The 21,689-nt window shown below is 41.2% G+C and overlaps 2 protein-coding genes across 3 annotated transcripts; one reads left to right on the forward strand and one right to left on the reverse strand.

Moving 5' to 3' along the window:
• Positions 1 to 5,156: 5,156 nt before the first annotated feature.
• Positions 5,157 to 9,336, forward strand: LOC149953216 (uncharacterized). Of its 2 annotated transcripts, XM_090168817.1 has the most exons (6): positions 5,158 to 5,306; positions 5,372 to 5,569; positions 7,486 to 7,560; positions 8,645 to 8,686; positions 8,872 to 9,108; positions 9,169 to 9,336. In XM_090168817.1, the coding sequence occupies exons 1-6, from the start codon at positions 5,238 to 5,240 to the stop codon at positions 9,259 to 9,261; spliced, it is 714 nt and encodes a 237-aa protein (XP_090024943.1). In that variant the 5' UTR covers positions 5,158 to 5,237; the 3' UTR covers positions 9,262 to 9,336. The 2 variants fall into 2 exon arrangements, with proteins under 2 accessions (XP_090024944.1, XP_090024943.1); XM_090168818.1 differs by lacking the exon at positions 7,486 to 7,560 and having other exon boundaries at positions 5,157 to 5,306.
• Positions 9,333 to 21,679, reverse strand: LOC149953217 (tetraspanin-8-like). Its single transcript, XM_090168819.1, has 7 exons — positions 21,447 to 21,679; positions 18,494 to 18,691; positions 17,705 to 17,785; positions 17,550 to 17,645; positions 11,114 to 11,215; positions 10,960 to 11,043; positions 9,333 to 9,751 (listed from the first exon to the last, which is right to left on the reverse strand). Exons 1-7 carry the CDS (start codon positions 21,504 to 21,506, stop codon positions 9,683 to 9,685), a joined length of 690 nt encoding a protein of 229 aa, XP_090024945.1. The 5' UTR covers positions 21,507 to 21,679; the 3' UTR covers positions 9,333 to 9,682.
• Positions 21,680 to 21,689: the final 10 nt, after the last annotated feature.

Raw genomic sequence — 21,689 nt, forward strand, 5'->3', positions numbered from 1 at the left:
GTCTTAGTATAATTATTATATCATCAGATACTGGCTCGTGTCTCTTCTTTTGTCGGTTTTTTTAATCCTACATTGAGTAACAAATTGACGTATAATTAAATTTTCGTCGAAGATTGAATAAAAATGATGACACGTTGAAGTTCGGAGATCATCGAAGGATTTCTGAAACGATCCGCGACAGACTCCACTCGCCGGTAATTGTCTTTGGGAGAGGCGCATTCTTCTCCTGTGCCATCGTTTTCCGCTGACTCGCGAAAGGCTCTTCGAGTCGTTAATTTTAGTAACTGTACTTCTGGCTGACTGGCCGGTTGGCCCGTCCATTAAGGTCGATAATTAATCTTTCGAGGGTGTCGCTTAATTAAAAAGTGCCCACCGCCTCGACCTATCCTAATGACTTTCCCGCGGATGGATTACTCAAGTTTCGGTTCTGGACAGGGGAGGCTGCAAAGTTTGGAGTGTTTACCAGTCACCCATCCCCTCGCGATATTTGACCCCTGTGAAGGAATGTTTGTTCGGAGGAGTAAGGTTACTTGTACGAGCAAGATCAACGGGCTATCATTCTTCAAACTCGGCGCTGTAGAGAAACGGATTGTTCTCGCGGGCAGCCACACCCTCCGACATTGTTGTGGTTAAGCCTGATTTTTTTAAACCTTAGAAACGATGTTTCTTTTTCAACATTCTTTTACTCTTTTTAATGCGATTTTTTTCTCGTTGTAAATTTGTAATACTTTTTTTCTTTGTAATGTTGCTCCTATGATCTTCCTTTTACAAACTTTAATATTTTAATAGAGATATCATTGAATTTGGAATAGTACCGCTAGCATTACAGTTTTAATCTGCCTTCCGCGAAACCAGTTTTTCAAAATTGAGAACTTTATCATTTGTCGGTGGCACCATTCGCTGTTAGCGGCGGGAACCTTATCCTATGAAAATGACTTTTTCCAATATTCCACCTTGAAAGTGAGAGATGGCGCTACCGTGAAACCAGTTTTTTCAAAATTGAGAACTCTATCATTTGTCGGTGGCGCCATCCGCTGTTAGCTTAACGTGCTCTTACCAAATATCGCTAAATTAACCTTCAAATCTGAACCAAGAGGCGTACAAGATTAAAATACTAATTTCGATCCAGTCCAAAATTTAGATGTATAAAACAAAATTACTTTTTAAGTCTTATACGCCGTTTGGTTCAGATTTAAAGGTTAATTTAGCGATATTTGGTAAGAGCACGTTGAGACCAATCGAATGATACCAATATCAGGTCATATCAATTTTCAAGGTCACCGGAAATGACGTCACGTGGCTCGTATTTCCGGAAAGCCCCCACTTTGACCCGTAAGACAAACAGTTCTTCGTTACAAATCACTAACCTAATTAAAAAATACCTTGACCCATCGTGTAGCTTATCACCTGCTTATTTTGTCATGGGCTCTTGGACTATTAGGGTTTAACCTGTCTAAGCCTATGTTAGAACACGTGCCGATGTGTGTATATAATTCTATTTATTGTTTGTACATATTTCATTTCTCGATGTCTTGACGTGATGGGTCTCGGACCTTTTGTTAAGCAAATAAAGAACTAAAGAACTAAAGAATGAGTGAGTCAGTTTATCGAAATAAGTACTGATAGATATTTTTGAGTTAGGTAGAATTGATGACATAACAAAATGTTTTCTTCGTTGAGACGCTTTTTGGCATTAGTTCCCTAAACCAGGGTTGTAGGGATATGGTTCGATCACTTATCAATTCTACCATGGGAGAGTTTGGCTAAAGAAAAAGTGACAGTTAGATGGCGCGCCCGACACTGTGTAGCCCATTCAGATACTTATGGGCGTTCCCCCAATTCATAGAAGTACTGAGGTGCAGCCTAATTTATAGGAGATAGCGGGAAATTTAAATTTTACAAGCTAACTGCGATCGCTTTAATTTCTGTTTCGTTTCTAGACGTGCGAATTTTAAAGAAACTTACTTTTTTATATTTATAATTAATTAGCGAACATTAAATTTTAGTTTCTCAAAAATTTATTTGAACTGAAATACCAAATTTGTACTAGAATTGATAAAGGAATATAATTGACAGTAGTTTTGCATTTTGGCTATTAATTAGTTTAGGTTTGCTTAAATTGTTTGCAATTTTCAAAAAATTAATTGTTAATGAGCTTATAACAAAGTGACAAATATTTAATTTAGAGATCATGAAGAACCGAGATCGATCGACACGAAAACTTTGTAGTGTTCCCTTTCCTTAGGTACTCCTGTGTAATGAGGTAAAGCCCACAAAATATATGTAGGGGCTACTTGGCGTCATTAGCGCCATCCGTGGTAGAAAAATATTTCGTCAAATAAAAAATGTAAGTGATCGAACCATCTTTCTACAACCCTGTCTAAACTGACGTCTTCCGACGTCATTGAAGTACACGCCAGTGACTTTTTTCCTCCCCCCCTCCCCCTTCTCGTTACGAGGTAAATTTAGACCATGATGAACATAGACATTCTCACTAACAAGGAGACTACCCGAGGTGGTTATCACCGATTTTGTTGAAACTCGGGGGTTAGGTAGACCTTATGGTAGTATGAAAATTCTCAAAGGGAAAAGTTGCAATGGGCTTTAGTTTTCCTATGGCAACCGAAAATGTTTTTGACCTCTCCATTTAAAAAAGCATGGGATTTTCTAGGTTACCCAAATTTAACCAAAATTTATCAATTTTAGCCAAAACCATTGATCAATTTTACCCAAAATAGGTCAAATTAATCTTTTTGGATATGTTTTGAAAATAAATTTTTTTCAAATTTTTTAAGTAAGTAAGTACCCTGTGAAACTGAGAAAATCCGATGCTTTTTTAAATGGAGATTTTTTGTTTTGAGAGATCAAAAACATTTTCGGTTGCCATGGGAAAACTAAAGCCCATTGCAACTTTTCCCTTTGGCGATTTTCATACTACCATAAGGTCTACCTAACCCCCGAGTTTCAACAAAATCGGTGATAACCACCTCGGGTAGTCTCCTTGTAAATATAATAAATACAATTCTTGGCCATGCCCAAAAATATAATCGCTTCTAGTGAGAAAAATACGCCACTTACAAATAAATTATCATGCGTTGGTCCAATACGGTTCGACACTGTGACAACGAAGAACACGTATTAGATCTGGAAGGATATTCTGTAAAATATAAATAGGCCTTTCTATAAAGTAACATTGGCCTTATTGTTTGGATGTTGCTGCTACGTGAGGCGATTTTGACGATTTTTCGACCCCCCTCCCCTCCCTCCTTGGTGAGGTGTCCTGAGATTGGACTCGACCCCCTCCCCCCCTAATATCACGTGAGATTTTTCTAAATGCGTATTTTTAGTGTAAATACGTTAATCTGCGTTTGATTGCGTTGGATTTATTTAAAAAAAAAAACATAATTTGCTTAATTATTTATATTTAAGACTAGTTAAGACTAGTATTTTAGACTTCAATGAGGAAGGGGGATTCCCTTCAAGTTTAAACCATAGATATAGGAAACGTATATAAAGGTCTAGATAAAATATTTCAAAGGGAGTGAATACGGAGGTGACCGCTAGCAGAAACGCGTAATTTCTGCAGGCTATCCTTATAAGGCGCTATCTATCGGTAAGAAAGCTCGTGCTATCGTCGCGAGAGCCATTGTCTCCTGCTTAAAAATTATACTAAAAGTCACCAACAGATGGTGTTTAAAGACTACGGCCTGCGGAAAGGTCAAGCACTTTGTACTAAAATGCTAAGAGAGCTCGCGCTCTTGGTCACGTGCCTTCCTCGGTGTCTGCTAGGGGTCAATTCCGTATTTTATGTTAGGCTTAAACGCCCCGAAATTTATCTAGACCTTTATATACATTTCTTATTTCTATGGCTGCGCCAAATTGGCAGTATTGAAAATAGGTTTGGTTAGAAGATTAGCATTGAAACAATAGTAATGGTCATACTTATGGTTATTAGGTTACTTATGCACCCCCTCCCACCCCTAAACGCCTCACGTAATTTATGGACGCTCCCTCACCGGTGACGTATCGATGACGTTCTACTAAAAAAAGCCCTGGACATAAGAGTAAATTCGACGAGGCACCCTGTTTCTAAATCATAAACGCAACTGAACTTCTACGTATTTCGTGACGAATGAGCTACATACAAACAAGTTCGGCAAACGTAGTTTATTTTATGGAAAGGATTATTGACCAAAAAATCGAAATATCAAACTATCGATTGTGTAGGTTCAATTTTAAGTAGTGGCAGTATGTTACGCTACATCCGGTATTTGAGTCAAATCATAAACTAAATGCTTAAAGGCCTAGGTTTTTTTCTGCCTGTCCCCCTTTAAATTAACTTAGTGGAGCACAAATACCCTGGTGGTAGGCCAACCGCTGAACATGTTGGCCTAATTTAAAGGGGGACAGGCAGAAGAAAACCTAGGCCTTTAAGCGGACGCAAAATACCTGTTTATTTTTGGTTCCCGAAACTTAAATGGTCACCATCGACCGTATGTCGAAGCATTTCATTAAAATCACTGACGTCGGCATTACAGACCGCCACGATTTTGAATTTGACCAATATTAATCGATAGTTTGATATTTCGATAGCAGCCTCTTCTGCACACGCGCAGTCATTTTTGACGAATCATGATTTTTTTCAAAACTATGCGTTCATTCTTCAAATGACTCATAGTAAAAATTTTACATAAATAAGAAAGACACACTTATATTAAAATTATTATAAACTTATGGTATCACGTAAATTTTCTGTATTTTTCCGAAAAAAACAAAAAAGTTTTCATTCCTTGATTAGTCTAATATATGGTTTGCAAATTTAAATAAAGCGGAATTTTCGCCACATTTTTTTGAATCTAAAAGTAAAACTAAACCTCTAGACTAGTATCGTCCACTCTTAGCGATACTTGTTTTTTTTTCAAATAACCTTGGACGACTCCCTTAGTGTGATTGGTTTACGGGGGCTAAAAACCAGCCTTTTTACCGATCCTCTAAAATCTACTATCCATGACTGAATTATCTCTTTGTCCAAAGCCTGAAATCTGAATTTTAAACTTTTTAATTGATGGAAAAACCTTCAATTGAGTCCGTAAAAAACGCAAAAAGTAGTAACATCTGGTAATTTCGATGATGACCGCGTGGTGGCGACTGACAATCGGAAACAAATCCACCCGATAATCTATTATTTTAATTTCGAAATTTATTTCCACTCTTTACTCTCTATCCGTCAAACAAACATGAGTAGCCGCATGGACCGCGAATTTTTCTGGTCAGGATTGTTGTGCCTGGTAGCCATTCTAAACTGGGTAAAGATCCACTTTTAATCAATTTAAATTAAATCTTTAACTAATTGGCGTCTTATCGGCGGCAGATATTCTCAGTTTGCATTCTGGGATTGTCCATCGGGACAGTTCAAAATGAAGTGTTCAAGGAGGTTGGCTACTGGTCTTTCTTGACGCCGCTGTGGAAGGTGGCTTGCGCGGACATTGCCGCCGCCGCGTTCGTCTTAGTGGCGTCTTTCGCCACTTGCGCCACCCTTTTGAAGAAAACTAAGTTCTACGTCCTTCTGGTCAGTTGCATTGAACTTTTTTGTAGAACCACAAGTTATATAGCAACTAGAAGTATGACAATTCCAATTTATTTCATTCTAATTTTCTTATCGATAATTCTTTCGACACTGACGCATTAGCCCAGCTCAGAGCTGGACTTTCAACTAGAGTTGTTAATTTTCCGTAAAAATAAAATGCGGAAACATTTTCCGAAAATTTTCCGTAAAGATTTTCCGAAAATCGGAAAACTAAAAAACTGAAACATAAATTACTTTTTAAGGGTTAATAATAATAATAATAAGCTAGGTTAATACCCAAGGCACCACCGTAGGCCTAAGTCATCAAGCGACTTTTGAAGCCCTTAATTTAATGTTTTTAACTTTTTATCGATATAATGTCTAATAACAGTAAACATATTATAAAACATTAATAGTGTTACTTTGTTAATCAGTTTTACTTTTAGATTCGAAAAAATGAGGCGAAAATGCCGCTTTATTTAAATTTGAAAACAATATATTGGACTAATCATGGAATGAAAACTTAATTTATATTTTTCGGAAAAATACGGAAAATTTTCCGACTTACAACATTACTTTCAACTGAACTGACAAGGAGACATCCCGAAGTGTAACCCGAGGTGTAACCCACCGATTTTGTTCAAACTCGGGGGATTGGTAGACCTTCATGTATCATGAAAAATCCTTAAGGGAATTTATTCAATGGGCAACCGTTTTGCCATGGCAACGAAAAATATTTTTGACAACAAAAAATTTAAATTTTCCCATTGAAAATAACATGGGATTCAGACAGATTCCTAGGGCCCCCCTGTGAAACATTTCAACAAATTTTAAAAATTCGAAAATGCCAAAAATAGAAAAAATAGATAAAAATTGACAAAAAAACATAAAAACTGATCAACTTTTGATCAATTTGAGGTCAAAATCCCATGTTAGTTTCAATGGGAAAATGTAATATTTTGTGTTGTCAAAAACATTTTTCGTTGCCATGGCAAAACGGTTGCCCATTGAATAAATTCCCTTTAGGATTTTTCATGATACATGAAGGTCTACCAATCCCCCGAGTTTGAACAAAATCGGTGGGTTACACTTCGGGATGTCTCCTTGTGAGTATTATATCTTAGTCTTTCATGGTCAGTAGCGGATTGTGACCAAAAATATTGGTTGCCATTGACCAAGGGGCCCACCGAGAAGTATAAGTAGGCCCGACAAGAGAGGGGCGAAACCGGTAAAAATTCCCGGAGCTCGTGCAGTCCAGGGGCCCGGGGTTGAACATCGAGGTTTACTTCTCCCGCGTTTATATTCGAAAGCGCATGGCAATCTACAGTAAAAAACGGTTCTGTGGAGCTCTGAATTTACATTTTACCGGGGCCCGGGCCCGCTCTCGGTGGTTCTGAATATAAGGCTATTATTTAGTTTGAATAATGACTAATATTTAGCAGGGCCCACTTCAGTAGAAGTCCACGAGGTAAGATCACCCTATGTACAGTCCGCCATTGTTCGTGGTGGTAGTAGCCATAGTTATGTGGTGAGCTAAGCCTTAGTTGCTCAATTACTCCGCAAATCAGTTCTTTTATAATTTAATCTAATTGTTGTACTTCAAATTATTATGGAACTTCAGAAGTAAATGAACCGAAGTTATTGAAATAGCGCTCAGAATCGGAGGGCGTTTTCCTTATGAAAATGATGAGAAAATCGAGTCAAATAAAAGCTGATTTCCATCCCCGTCTTATGACGAGACAAATTGCACTTTGGAATTGTTGGTATAGCTATTTATATGTATAAAAAATGATTTCATACTAAAACGTTTTTATTTCGTAAGGAAAACTCCTACAACATGGGGAGTATAGCAGTCTGATAACTTCGGTTCATTTACTTCTGGTAACTTGTATTGAAATTCAAATCTTATTATTTTTCAGAATGTTTGGGGATCTTCTATTTTGGTATTTTTCACCATGGCACTTGGTATTTCCACCTTGGTCATAGCCGCTGAGGTATGTAATATCTCTTATGGGGAGCCGTTCATTTCCATGTACTGCTACTAGAATTCGATTGAAACATACCCAAGCTCACGCCGATTGCTCAAAATGTTTCTAAAGCAAAAGGCGTTTCAATAAATGCCAATATCTTTATTTCCTCCCCTACGCGCATGCGCGGGAGTCATGGAATGAAATAGTTACATCTTGGATTAATAATTATTATTAATCCAAGGTTACATGTTCGTGTTATTTTTTTTGGAAGGCTAAAGTTGATAGCACTTTCCACTCCTTCAAGAAGGAGTGGAAATGGTAAAGCGGAACGGTCAAGCTTTAACCAGTTAGATAGCCCTATAGCCCGTTAAAAACTAAATTCATGGCGAAAACCGCATAAAAAATATTAAGTGGTTAATTTTTATAAGATAAAGAAGTTTCGGGAAATTGAAAAGTGCGCGTCCACCGCGACACCTGGTGAGAAATCGGTGAGACAGAAAAACAACATAGTAGCGCGCGCTGCTGAAGACTCGAAAAATTTGTTTTCACGCGCGGCGCGTTCCAGTTATACGAGACCTAAGCCTAAATTGCGCGATTTTAAAATTTAGGATAGTTCGGAAATTGCTCACTAAGGTCCTGCTGGCGCAGGCGATACCCCTTAAGATGGCGGTGAAAATTCAAACCCAAATACTTGGCGTTATTTTGCATTTCAACTTTTCAGGCCGAAAACTATTTTTTCAAGACAAAAGGTACGTTTAAGTATATTGAACGTCTTGTTGATCTTTTGATATGCAAATAAGGCGATATTTGGAAAAGCTTGGCCGTTCCCCTTTAAGCAGCGCGCGCTTTCAAATATAATACTTTTACTGGTATGTCCGGGCCCTCTGTATTACTACTTCTAGTCAAATCACTGAACAGGTTTTATTTAAACGTCTACTGGAAACTGCTTCGAGCCTGCGTAATGCTGTGTGCGAGTCATTTCTGTTATTAGAACCTACGAATTTATTTCATTTTTGTAGCTTAAATGAGATTGGTACTTCACTCCTAAGATATTATATATACTTCTGATAAAATATAAGCCTAAATTCTCTTAATTTGAATTTCTTAGAAAAACCCAGCTTATAGGAGCGTGACTGTCTTAGTATGCCTCGTAAGTCGAGATTTTAGTTTGGTATTCGATTAAAGGGCCACACCGGCGTTTGAAAACATTTACCACGTGGTAGCAGAAACGACGAATCATTTTCTGGAAACAAACGCGTGAAACTTGTTAAATTCAAACGGCGGTCTGTCCCTTTAACGGTCAGAACTCTCGCTAGCATCTGTACTTCTTTTTAGAATAAGTATGGTCAAAACGCCAACCAAGTATTTAAGAATTTCGACCACATTTTATCGAACCCGAACATGAACCGAATCGAAATGGAGGATGCCCTCAGCGACATGGTCGCCAAGGGGACGTTTGACCTGGACATCTTTCGACCCAAACCCGTCTTCAAAAGTTTCGACGACTGCGATTTCTTCGATGACCTGATGACCCCTTGTGGAGCCCTACTTATCATTGTTTCCATCATTTCAGTTAGTGGAAAAGTCTTACTTCAAATGATATAACTTTAATCGATGAATTCTGTTTACCAGTTGTTCCAGGTGCTCGTGGGGTACAAGCTCTTTACCAAAATAGGCAAAGAAGATGCCAGGCGTAATTCCAAATACAACATTCAACCTAAATAAGTCTATTGTTATAAAAATTGTAATATATCTTTGGATAAATTATTTCTCATCTTGGTAAATAAAATTTAAAATTGATTACGTTGATTTTTATTTAATTTAAAAATACATTTAATAACGAAAATTTCAATTTGAAAATTTGAATTGTTAAAAATAAAAAGTATTAATATTAAAATAAAGAATTAGTTTTTTTTTCCTGTAAAATATATTCCTGCACATTGTTGTTACTGTAAGGTTTTTACTGATGAAGCGTAATAAATTTGCTTTGGTATTTAAAAAAATTCTTGGATAATACGATGTACGTGACTTTCGTCCTAACAAAAATTTGTTTCGATAAAACTTTGACGAATGATGGGTTTTCGATTTTGGACGATGAGTTTTTTGTATTGAAATAAGAGTTTGTGAAATTGAAATCTATTCATTTTCACATGTATTCCTCATGTCCCGATCTTATTGAACAGTACAGACACAGTGAAAAGACCAACGATGTTAGCTGCGGAATAAGTAATTTGGCCAATTTAAAGGTTGATTTGCATCAAGGCAAAACGCGGCCAAACCAAAAATTCTGCGTTACAACACGAATTTATTCATTTCTACCATGAATGTCGAACTATACCATTACCCTTCTACCATATGGGGCAGAGATGGGCACTTTTCGACCTACCTCTTTTTACCTCTCAAAATCATCAAGATGGCACCAATATCACTATTCCGATCAATTTCTTACGGTATTCTGAAGTATTTCTAAATCAATTTTTTTGTATGAAATTTTTTAAGTTAAAAATCGTATTAAAATTGATAGAATTATAAGTTGATTCAAAAAAGCTATGATAGTGCCCATCTTTGCTTTCTGGGTGTTAGGTACATGTAATCACTTCAGCCAATCAAGAGAAAGACGTTTGCCGTTGACTCGATACACAAAACATTTCCGGGATTGCGCATTTTAATCATCGAAGAAAATGACTTGTAATTCTTAGTAAAATAATTGCAATGAAATACTTGTACTACTAAAACATCAGTTGATAATCTTACATCAAGGTATTAGCTCTTAATATTTTGACCTACTTTCGTTAAAACCGAAAAAATGCTAATTAATATTGAAAAACATATATTTATAGCTAAGCCTTAGAATAACAAATAGCCAAGCTTCAAAATGTTGGTAATCTGAACCATTGCCCCCTGGATTAAGAGAAGGCCTATAAATCTTTTTTCTACAGGGGGCGCAAACATTTTTTACACGCTCGCGAAACACTCGGTAGATGGCGCGATTTCCAACCTTTATATCGAGACGATCAAGGCGGGAATTTTAAATATTCTCGCATAAGCCAATGCCCTTAAGCAATAGCAGCCGATCTTTCGCTGTCAGTCTGACTTGATGATGTCAAAATGGAAAGATCTAGGGCAATCTTTCGGCCAACAGAGGCATAAAACTAAAATTGATTTTGCCATTTTCAAAAATTCAACACCTGCCCATTTCTAGGCCTTCTCTTAATCCCGGGGGCAATGTCTGAACAGTGGCGCGTGACTAACGTCATCATAACTAAGCCTTTCCTTTTCCCGCAACTGAACTGAGTGCCAACTATTCAATCCAGTTCAACGATTCAAGGTAGAAATGAATACATTCTTTGTTAGGCATAATGAATGTTTTTGCGTCGTTTTCGCTTCGTTGAAAAGCAAGCTTCGCACTATATCCCGACCTACCTGTATTAACGTCAGACCTAAAGCTATGCCTCCCAACATAGCCGCTCTTTTTTCTAGCCACATACGTAACATTTCGGAACATCCCTGTAAAACCAATTTAATAAGTTGCTTCTTTAATATAGCCACACTTAGATGGCGTTGTGTTCGAACTTACGTGATAGAAAAGATTATTGGTTCTCTGGTCGTGACACGATTCTGGCGTTCGTTCACCAACGGCTTTGTAGTCGTCTTTGTCCGTCGAACCGCAGCAGTGAAGCTACGGGTTAGAAAACGGGAATATAGTTATGCTTTGCACTAAATCAGTCAAACATTTATCCATGACAGATGGGACAGTACAGTTCTCATTTCGCCATGTTACTAATCGGGGTAGAGCGACTCTGTCCACCTAGACCATAAAACCCAGTTTCATTCGGTTTTATTGCCAGTTTTGCGATGAAAGCTAGTTTCAAGCAAGGTCGCGTTATTAGTTTTCAGGGCCCAATGTAACATTTTATTTTTTTCAAATTAACTTTAAGGAAACCTTAATTTAAAATCCGAGCCCTTCGAAAGTGCTGGCTATAGGCAATTGCCTAAATTGCATAGTGAATGTCGTAAATTGCCTAAATTTCCTATAGTCATTAACGCGGTCCTGGTTTTAGGCGGTAGTCTAAACATGGTTTTAGTCACGCCAATGGGGGAATAATTAGATTTAAAGACGGGACACTGGTGGTCCAAGTACAACTACCATCCGTTGAGATGGGGTTGGTTGTCTTCGCCAACAGGAAGATACTTAGGGTCAAGGGCGGGACACCGGTGGTGGAAGTACAACCACCATCCGTTGAGATGGGGTTGGTTGTCTTCGCCAACAGGAAGATACTTAGGGTCTGGGACGGGACACCGGTGGTGGAAGTACAACTACCATCCGTTGAGATGGGGTTGGTTGTCTTCGCCAACAGGAAGATACTTAGGGTCTGGGACGGGACACCGGTGGTGGAAGTACAACCACCATCCGTTGAGATGGGGTTGGTTGTCTTCGCCAACAGGAAGATACTTAGGGTCTGGGACGGGACACCGGTGGTGGAAGTACAACCACCATCCGTTGAGATGGGGTTGGTTGTCTTCGCCAACAGGAAGATACTTAGGGTCTGGGACGGGACACCGGTGGTGGAAGTACAACCACCATCCGTTGAGATGGGGTTGGTTGTCTTCGCCAACAGGAAGATACTTAGGGTCTGGGACGGGACACCGGTGGTGGAAGTACAACTACCATCCGTTGAGATGGGGTTGGTTGTCTTCGCCAACAGGAAGATACTTAGGGTCTGGGACGGGACACCGGTGGTGGAAGTACAACCACCATCCGTTGAGATGGGGTTGGTTGTCTTCGCCAACAGGAAGATACTTAGGGTCTGGGACGGGACACCGGTGGTGGAAGTACAACCACCATCCGTTGAGATGGGGTTGGTTGTCTTCGCCAACAGGAAGATACTTAGGGTCTGGGACGGGACACCGGTGGTGGAAGTACAACCACCATCCGTTGAGATGGGGTTGGTTGTCTTCGCCAACAGGAAGATACTTAGGGTCTGGGACGGGACACCGGTGGTGGAAGTACAACCACCATCCGTTGAGATGGGGTTGGTTGTCTTCGCCAACAGGAAGATACTTAGGGTCTGGGACGGGACACCGGTGGTGGAAGTACAACCACCATCCGTTGAGATGGGGTTGGTTGTCTTCGCCAACAGGAAGATACTTAGGGTCTGGGACGGGACACCGGTGGTGGAAGTACAACCACCATCCGTTGAGATGGGGTTGGTTGTCTTCGCCAACAGGAAGATACTTAGGGTCTGGGACGGGACACCGGTGGTGGAAGTACAACCACCATCCGTTGAGATGGGGTTGGTTGTCTTCGCCAACAGGAAGATACTTAGGGTCTGGGACGGGACACCGGTGGTGGAAGTACAACCACCATCCGTTGAGATGGGGTTGGTTGTCTTCGCCAACAGGAAGATACTTAGGGTCTGGGACGGGACACCGGTGGTGGAAGTACAACCACCATCCGTTGAGATGGGGTTGGTTGTCTTCGCCAACAGGAAGATACTTAGGGTCTGGGACGGGACACCGGTGGTGGAAGTACAACCACCATCCGTTGAGATGGGGTTGGTTGTCTTCGCCAACAGGAAGATACTTAGGGTCTGGGACGGGACACCGGTGGTGGAAGTACAACCACCATCCGTTGAGATGGGGTTGGTTGTCTTCGCCAACAGGAAGATACTTAGGGTCTGGGACGGGACACCGGTGGTGGAAGTACAACCACCATCCGTTGAGATGGGGTTGGTTGTCTTCGCCAACAGGAAGATACTTAGGGTCTGGGACGGGACACCGGTGGTGGAAGTACAACCACCATCCGTTGAGATGGGGTTGGTTGTCTTCGCCAACAGGAAGATACTTAGGGTCTGGGACGGGACACCGGTGGTGGAAGTACAACCACCATCCGTTGAGATGGGGTTGGTTGTCTTCGCCAACAGGAAGATACTTAGGGTCTGGGACGGGACACCGGTGGTGGAAGTACAACCACCATCCGTTGAGATGGGGTTGGTTGTCTTCGCCAACAGGAAGATACTTAGGGTCTGGGACGGGACACCGGTGGTGGAAGTACAACCACCATCCGTTGAGATGGGGTTGGTTGTCTTCGCCAACAGGAAGATACTTAGGGTCTGGGACGGGACACCGGTGGTGGAAGTACAACCACCATCCGTTGAGATGGGGTTGGTTGTCTTCGCCAACAGGAAGATACTTAGGGTCTGGGACGGGACACCGGTGGTGGAAGTACAACCACCATCCGTTGAGATGGGGTTGGTTGTCTTCGCCAACAGGAAGATACTTAGGGTCTGGGACGGGACACCGGTGGTGGAAGTACAACCACCATCCGTTGAGATGGGGTTGGTTGTCTTCGCCAACAGGAAGATACTTAGGGTCTGGGACGGGACACCGGTGGTGGAAGTACAACCACCATCCGTTGAGATGGGGTTGGTTGTCTTCGCCAACAGGAAGATACTTAGGGTCTGGGACGGGACACCGGTGGTGGAAGTACAACCACCATCCGTTGAGATGGGGTTGGTTGTCTTCGCCAACAGGAAGATACTTAGGGTCTGGGACGGGACACCGGTGGTGGAAGTACAACCACCATCCGTTGAGATGGGGTTGGTTGTCTTCGCCAACAGGAAGATACTTAGGGTCTGGGACGGGACACCGGTGGTGGAAGTACAACCACCATCCGTTGAGATGGGGTTGGTTGTCTTCGCCAACAGGAAGATACTTAGGGTCTGGGACGGGACACCGGTGGTGGAAGTACAACCACCATCCGTTGAGATGGGGTTGGTTGTCTTCGCCAACAGGAAGATACTTAGGGTCTGGGACGGGACACCGGTGGTGGAAGTACAACCACCATCCGTTGAGATGGGGTTGGTTGTCTTCGCCAACAGGAAGATACTTAGGGTCTGGGACGGGACACCGGTGGTGGAAGTACAACCACCATCCGTTGAGATGGGGTTGGTTGTCTTCGCCAACAGGAAGATACTTAGGGTCTGGGACGGGACACCGGTGGTGGAAGTACAACCACCATCCGTTGAGATGGGGTTGGTTGTCTTCGCCAACAGGAAGATACTTAGGGTCTGGGACGGGACACCGGTGGTGGAAGTACAACCACCATCCGTTGAGATGGGGTTGGTTGTCTTCGCCAACAGGAAGATACTTAGGGTCTGGGACGGGACACCGGTGGTGGAAGTACAACCACCATCCGTTGAGATGGGGTTGGTTGTCTTCGCCAACAGGAAGATACTTAGGGTCTGGGACGGGACACCGGTGGTGGAAGTACAACCACCATCCGTTGAGATGGGGTTGGTTGTCTTCGCCAACAGGAAGATACTTAGGGTCTGGGACGGGACACCGGTGGTGGAAGTACAACCACCATCCGTTGAGATGGGGTTGGTTGTCTTCGCCAACAGGAAGATACTTAGGGTCTGGGACGGGACACCGGTGGTGGAAGTACAACCACCATCCGTTGAGATGGGGTTGGTTGTCTTCGCCAACAGGAAGATACTTAGGGTCTGGGACGGGACACCGGTGGTGGAAGTACAACCACCATCCGTTGAGATGGGGTTGGTTGTCTTCGCCAACAGGAAGATACTTAGGGTCTGGGACGGGACACCGGTGGTGGAAGTACAACCACCATCCGTTGAGATGGGGTTGGTTGTCTTCGCCAACAGGAAGATACTTAGGGTCTGGGACGGGACACCGGTGGTGGAAGTACAACCACCATCCGTTGAGATGGGGTTGGTTGTCTTCGCCAACAGGAAGATACTTAGGGTCTGGGACGGGACACCGGTGGTGGAAGTACAACCACCATCCGTTGAGATGGGGTTGGTTGTCTTCGCCAACAGGAAGATACTTAGGGTCTGGGACGGGACACCGGTGGTGGAAGTACAACCACCATCCGTTGAGATGGGGTTGGTTGTCTTCGCCAACAGGAAGATACTTAGGGTCTGGGACGGGACACCGGTGGTGGAAGTACAACCACCATCCGTTGAGATGGGGTTGGTTGTCTTCGCCAACAGGAAGATACTTAGGGTCTGGGACGGGACACCGGTGGTGGAAGTACAACCACCATCCGTTGAGATGGGGTTGGTTGTCTTCGCCAACAGGAAGATACTTAGGGTCTGGGACGGGACACCGGTGGTGGAAGTACAACCACCATCCGTTGAGATGGGGTTGGTTGTCTTCGCCAACAGGAAGATACTTAGGGTCTGGGACGGGACACCGGTGGTGGAAGTACAACCACCATCCGTTGAGATGGGGTTGGTTGTCTTCGCCAACAGGAAGATACTTAGGGTCTGGGACGGGACACCGGTGGTGGAAGTACAACCACCATCCGTTGAGATGGGGTTGGTTGTCTTCGCCAACAGGAAGATACTTAGGGTCTGGGACGGGACACCGGTGGTGGAAGTACAACCACCATCCGTTGAGATGGGGTTGGTTGTCTTCGCCAACAGGAAGATACTTAGGGTCTGGGACGGGACACCGGTGGTGGAAGTACAACCACCATCCGTTGAGATGGGGTTGGTTGTCTTCGCCAACAGGAAGATACTTAGGGTCTGGGACGGGACACCGGTGGTGGAAGTACAACCACCATCCGTTGAGATGGGGTTGGTTGTCTTCGCCAACAGGAAGATACTTAGGGTCTGGGACGGGACACCGGTGGTGGAAGTACAACCACCATCCGTTGAGATGGGGTTGGTTGTCTTCGCCAACAGGAAGATACTTAGGGTCTGGGACGGGACACCGGTGGTGGAAGTACAACCACCATCCGTTGAGATGGGGTTGGTTGTCTTCGCCAACAGGAAGATACTTAGGGTCTGGGACGGGACACCGGTGGTGGAAGTACAACCACCATCCGTTGAGATGGGGTTGGTTGTCTTCGCCAACAGGAAGATACTTAGGGTCTGGGACGGGACACCGGTGGTGGAAGTACAACCACCATCCGTTGAGATGGGGTTGGTTGTCTTCGCCAACAGGAAGATACTTAGGGTCTGGGACGGGACACCGGTGGTGGAAGTACAACCACCATCCGTTGAGATGGGGTTGGTTGTCTTCGCCAACAGGAAGATACTTAGGGTCTGGGACGGGACACCGGTGGTGGAAGTACAACCACCATCCGTTGAGATGGGGTTGGTTGTCTTCGCCAACAGGAAGATACTTAGGGTCTGGGACGGGACACCGGTGGTGGAAGTACAACCACCATCCGTTGAGATGGGGTTGGTTGTCTTCGCCAACAGGAAGATACTTAGGGTCTGGGACGGGACACCGGTGGTGGAAGTACAACCACCATCCGTTGAGATGGGGTTGGTTGTCTTCGCCAACAGGAAGATACTTAGGGTCTGGGACGGGACACCGGTGGTGGAAGTACAACCACCATCCGTTGAGATGGGGTTGGTTGTCTTCGCCAACAGGAAGATACTTAGGGTCTGGGACGGGACACCGGTGGTGGAAGTACAACCACCATCCGTTGAGATGGGGTTGGTTGTCTTCGCCAACAGGAAGATACTTAGGGTCTGGGACGGGACACCGGTGGTGGAAGTACAACCACCATCCGTTGAGATGGGGTTGGTTGTCTTCGCCAACAGGAAGATACTTAGGGTCTGGGACGGGACACCGGTGGTGGAAGTACAACCACCATCCGTTGAGATGGGGTTGGTTGTCTTCGCCAACAGGAAGATACTTAGGGTCTGGGACGGGACACCGGTGGTGGAAGTACAACCACCATCCGTTGAGATGGGGTTGGTTGTCTTCGCCAACAGGAAGATACTTAGGGTCTGGGACGGGACACCGGTGGTGGAAGTACAACCACCATCCGTTGAGATGGGGTTGGTTGTCTTCGCCAACAGGAAGATACTTAGGGTCTGGGACGGGACACCGGTGGTGGAAGTACAATCACCATCCTTTGAGATGGGGTAGGTGATCATCCCCAATAGGGCAGTCGCATTCTCCACAGTAATTACAGGAGCTTGCCATACTTGTGGCAAAGAATGCGGTTATTTTATAAGTAAGGAAGTACTTACGTGTAGTTGAAGAATGTCCAAGAATCGTCTGGACTGCCAATCAGTCCGGATTTTCTCCACGTGTTGCATAATGTAGTAACGAAGGTGCTCTTCCAGCTGAAAAAGCGACTCGATTAGAAACGTTGCTCAAAATGGATGACAGTATTGACACGTACGTTGTCACCGCTGGCGATTTTCCACACTAGTCCCGCGGCCGCAAACTCCAAGATGACCATCAACACCATGAAAATGAAATACTGTAGGAAAGCCACGGTAAGAATTATAATTACAATATAATCTTAGACAGGAACGTTTGGATTCCACCGAATAGACCTTTCCATAAAATAAGCTAAGCTTGCTGCACTTGTTTTTATGCAGCTCATTCGTCACGAAATACGTAGAACTTCAGTTCACTTGATGCTTAAAAACAGGGTGCCTCGTCGAATTTACTCTCATGTCCAGGACTTTTCGTAATAAAACGCCATCGATACGTCACCCGTGACGCTGCAGCAACATCAAAACTTTATAGAAAGGCCTATTCCCCTAGCACGCGTGCAAACATTTCAAAAAAACAAATTGGCGCACGAGCAAGCGTGTGGGAAATTAGGAATTTTTCTGATTTCGCGTCTCACGCGTGCAGGCGGCATCACTCTATTGGGAAAAATAGGCATGACAGAGACTGCGCACCGACGAAGGTATCACAAGAAGCGGCCATGTTTAAATGTAACGTAAGCTACACCACCTTTCGGTTCATAATGATACTATTATTTCGATTTCCGAAAAGAGACGCGCAAAAAGTACGGTGTTGCATATGCCAACAGAAGACACTAGCTAACATGACGTGATACCTTCGCACATGCGCAGAGTGAGTTACGCATTTTCTCTCCAGTAGGGGGATGTAAATCAGCGTTTGCACGTTTTAGGGTAGGCGAAACGTATCTGTATTAAATAGTCTATGGTCTTACCGTCAAGAGCATGCAAGGACTCTCAGTAGCGGCTCCGCAGCATCCAAGGAATCCGATGATCAGGATAATGGCCCCGACCGTGATGACGATGTAACAGGCCTGGTAGTATTGACCAATGGGTAACTTGTCCGTGAACTCCCAAAAATTCTGGTCGGCTCGAACCCAAATTCCTAGAGCCATCAAGGCTCCACCCATACACTACGAAATCAATAATAATAATAATCAGCTAGGCCAATACCCAAGGCACCACCTTAGGCCCAAGTCATCTAGCGAATTTTAATGACTTTAATTCAGGTGGCCGGGTGATAAGTACCATAATAATAATAATCAGCTAAGCTAATACCAGAAGTAAATGAACCGAAGTTATTGAAATAGCGCTAAGAACCGGAGCGCCTTTTCCTAATGAAAATGATGAGAAACTCGAGTCAAATAAGAGCTCATTTCCATCCCCGTCTTTTGACGTGATAATTTGTGGGTATAAAAAATGGTTTCACAAAAACAAAAACTGTTTTTTTTTTCGGCTTAGGAGTGCGCCAAATTTCAAATTCGAGGTAAAAATGTAACTTCATAAGGAAAACACCTCCAACATGGGGAGTATAGCAGTCTGATAACTTCGGTTCATTTACTTCTGCTAATACCCAAGGAACCACACATACTCTATTTCGCCAATGACCAGATAAATTAGAGTTGTAAGTCGGAAAATGTTTTGTGGAAAATTTCCCTACTTTTCCGAAAAAAAAGAAAAGTTTACATTCCATGATTTGCGGAAAATTTTCCGGAAACTTTTCCGCATTTAATTTTTCCGGAAAATAAACAACTCTAACAGGGAACCCAGATGTCCTATAGTTCCTATAAAATCCTATATTTTCAAAAATGTCCTATAACATCCTATATTTTTAGCAAAATCCCTCAAAAGTCCTATAAAATCCTACAATTTTGATATTTTGCCCATTTCAAATCCAGCCACTCAGTGAAATTGCTAGATTTAACTGTAGGATAAATTCCTAGACAAAGTCATTCTAGTCTATACTTTTGTTATTGTTAACACGGTTAGTTACTATTACATTTATGTGATAAAATGGTTAAATAGTTTATATGTTTTAAGTGAAAATCAAAGATTTATTTATCTAAATAGATTTGGTTTTTAAATGCATAAAGTTACTAAATTAAATAGCATATATAGTCCTATAAAATCCTATAATTTTCTAAAAATTGTCCTGTAAAGTCCTATATTTTTAGAAATATAGTCCTATTTTTCTTATAAAAAAATTGAAGATTTGAGTGGGGGCCCTGCTCTAATATAAATCATTGCGTGCCTAAGAACTGATATCTCTACGAGAGCGGCTACCAGTTTTTTATATTAGCCAAGGCTTACTGAATATTTCAACTCGAGCAAAAGTAAAAATATCGTCTACTGTAGTAAAATTATTGAATATGAACATAAAATTGATTGTTCTAAACATTCGCTTCTTCTGTGAAGGTAGTCATCGTCGAATTTGATTTTCAAAACTTCCGATTACGTAATTACTCGTCGACAAACTATCATTATCCCGAAATTGTTAAGTGTAATACTTATGTCTATTATATTACTTATGATGATAGATTTAGTTCTATAATTCGGGAATATTGTTTTCAATAATTGTGCGTTTTTCATCGTTGGAAACGACAAAGGCCTATTAGCTCGAGTTCTGGGTTGTTTAGATTAGATAAACACATCCCCCTGAAGACGCAGATATTGTTTCAAAGCGTGGGAGACTTAGTTTCGCCATATTTTGAGAAATACCATTAAAACCTGACTCGAGAAATCTCCATGGAATCAATAACCGTATATTAACTATAAATAAGACTGAAATTTAAGACATTGTATCGAAATTATTTAAACCAATTATTCTCGAAAATACGCTTTTTCTGTCCAATTTGAATTTACTGATATAACTTTACTACTGGAGTATTTCAATGTAACCAATAGTATTTAAATGTAATCAATAGTTTTTAAAAGTTTTCAATAGTATTAAAATGTAATCAATAGTTTTTAAAAGTTTTCAATAGTACTTAAATGTAATCAATAGTTTTAAAAGTTTTCAATAGTATTTAAATGTAATCAATAGATTTTAATAGTAATCAAAAGATTTTAATAGTAATCAATAGTATTTAAATGTAATCAATAGATTTTAATAGTAATCAATAGTATTTAAAAATAATCAATAGTATTTAAAAATAATCAATAGTATTTAAAAATAATCAATAGTATTTAAAAATAATCAATAGTATTTAAAAATAATCAATAGTATTTAAAAATAATCAATAGTATTTAAAAATAATCAATAGTATTTAAAAATAATCAATAGTATTTAAAAATAATCAATAGTATTTAAAAATAATCAATAGTATTTAAAAATAATCAATAGTATTTAAAAATAATCAATAGTATTTAAAAATAATCAATAGTATTTAAAAATAATCAATAGTATTTAAAAATAATCATGTAATGAACAGTATTTAAGTGTAATCCATATTATTTATGTGTAATCCATATTATTTATGTGTAATACATATTATTTATGTGTAATACATATTATTTATGTGTAATCAATAGTATTTAAATGTAACAACAGTATTTAAAAGTAATCAATAGTATTAAAAATTACCAACAAAGTCGATTTATATTAACCAACTTCATCACAATTAAGATTTAAAATGATATGAAAGTATTTTTCTATTTTATTTTAACTATAAATTATTATTATTATTACTCATTAATTTAACTAGTAAATTTAATATTTTAAACTATATATCTACTGTATTAAACAAAACTTCCATAAAATATAATTTTTTATTTTAAACAGCAAATTAGGGTGGAAAAACGTTAAGACTCGCTGACACCGGCAACGCCTAGAATGGTTCGTGATTTCAGACGCGCAAATATTGAGATTATAATACAGTTAAAACTCACCCATAATATGAAATTAAAGGTAAACAAGATGTATTTCATGCACGCCAAAGCCGTATCCATTTTCAATTAATGTTACTTTCTATATATATATATATAGATTTTAATTCAATTTATTATTAATATTTAAAAAAGAATGCAGTTTCTTTTGATAAATATTTTAAAAATGATCCAAGACCGTTGCTAGTACCTGGGCTGGGTACCTCTGGGACTGATTACTACACTGTTATCAGCTTTGGGGGGAAA

Source organism: Leiobunum rupestre, chromosome 3 (assembly GCF_980474605.1).
Source record: "Leiobunum rupestre chromosome 3, qqLeiRupe1.1.hap1, whole genome shotgun sequence".
NCBI classification, from domain to species: Eukaryota; Metazoa; Arthropoda; class Arachnida; order Opiliones; family Sclerosomatidae; genus Leiobunum; species Leiobunum rupestre.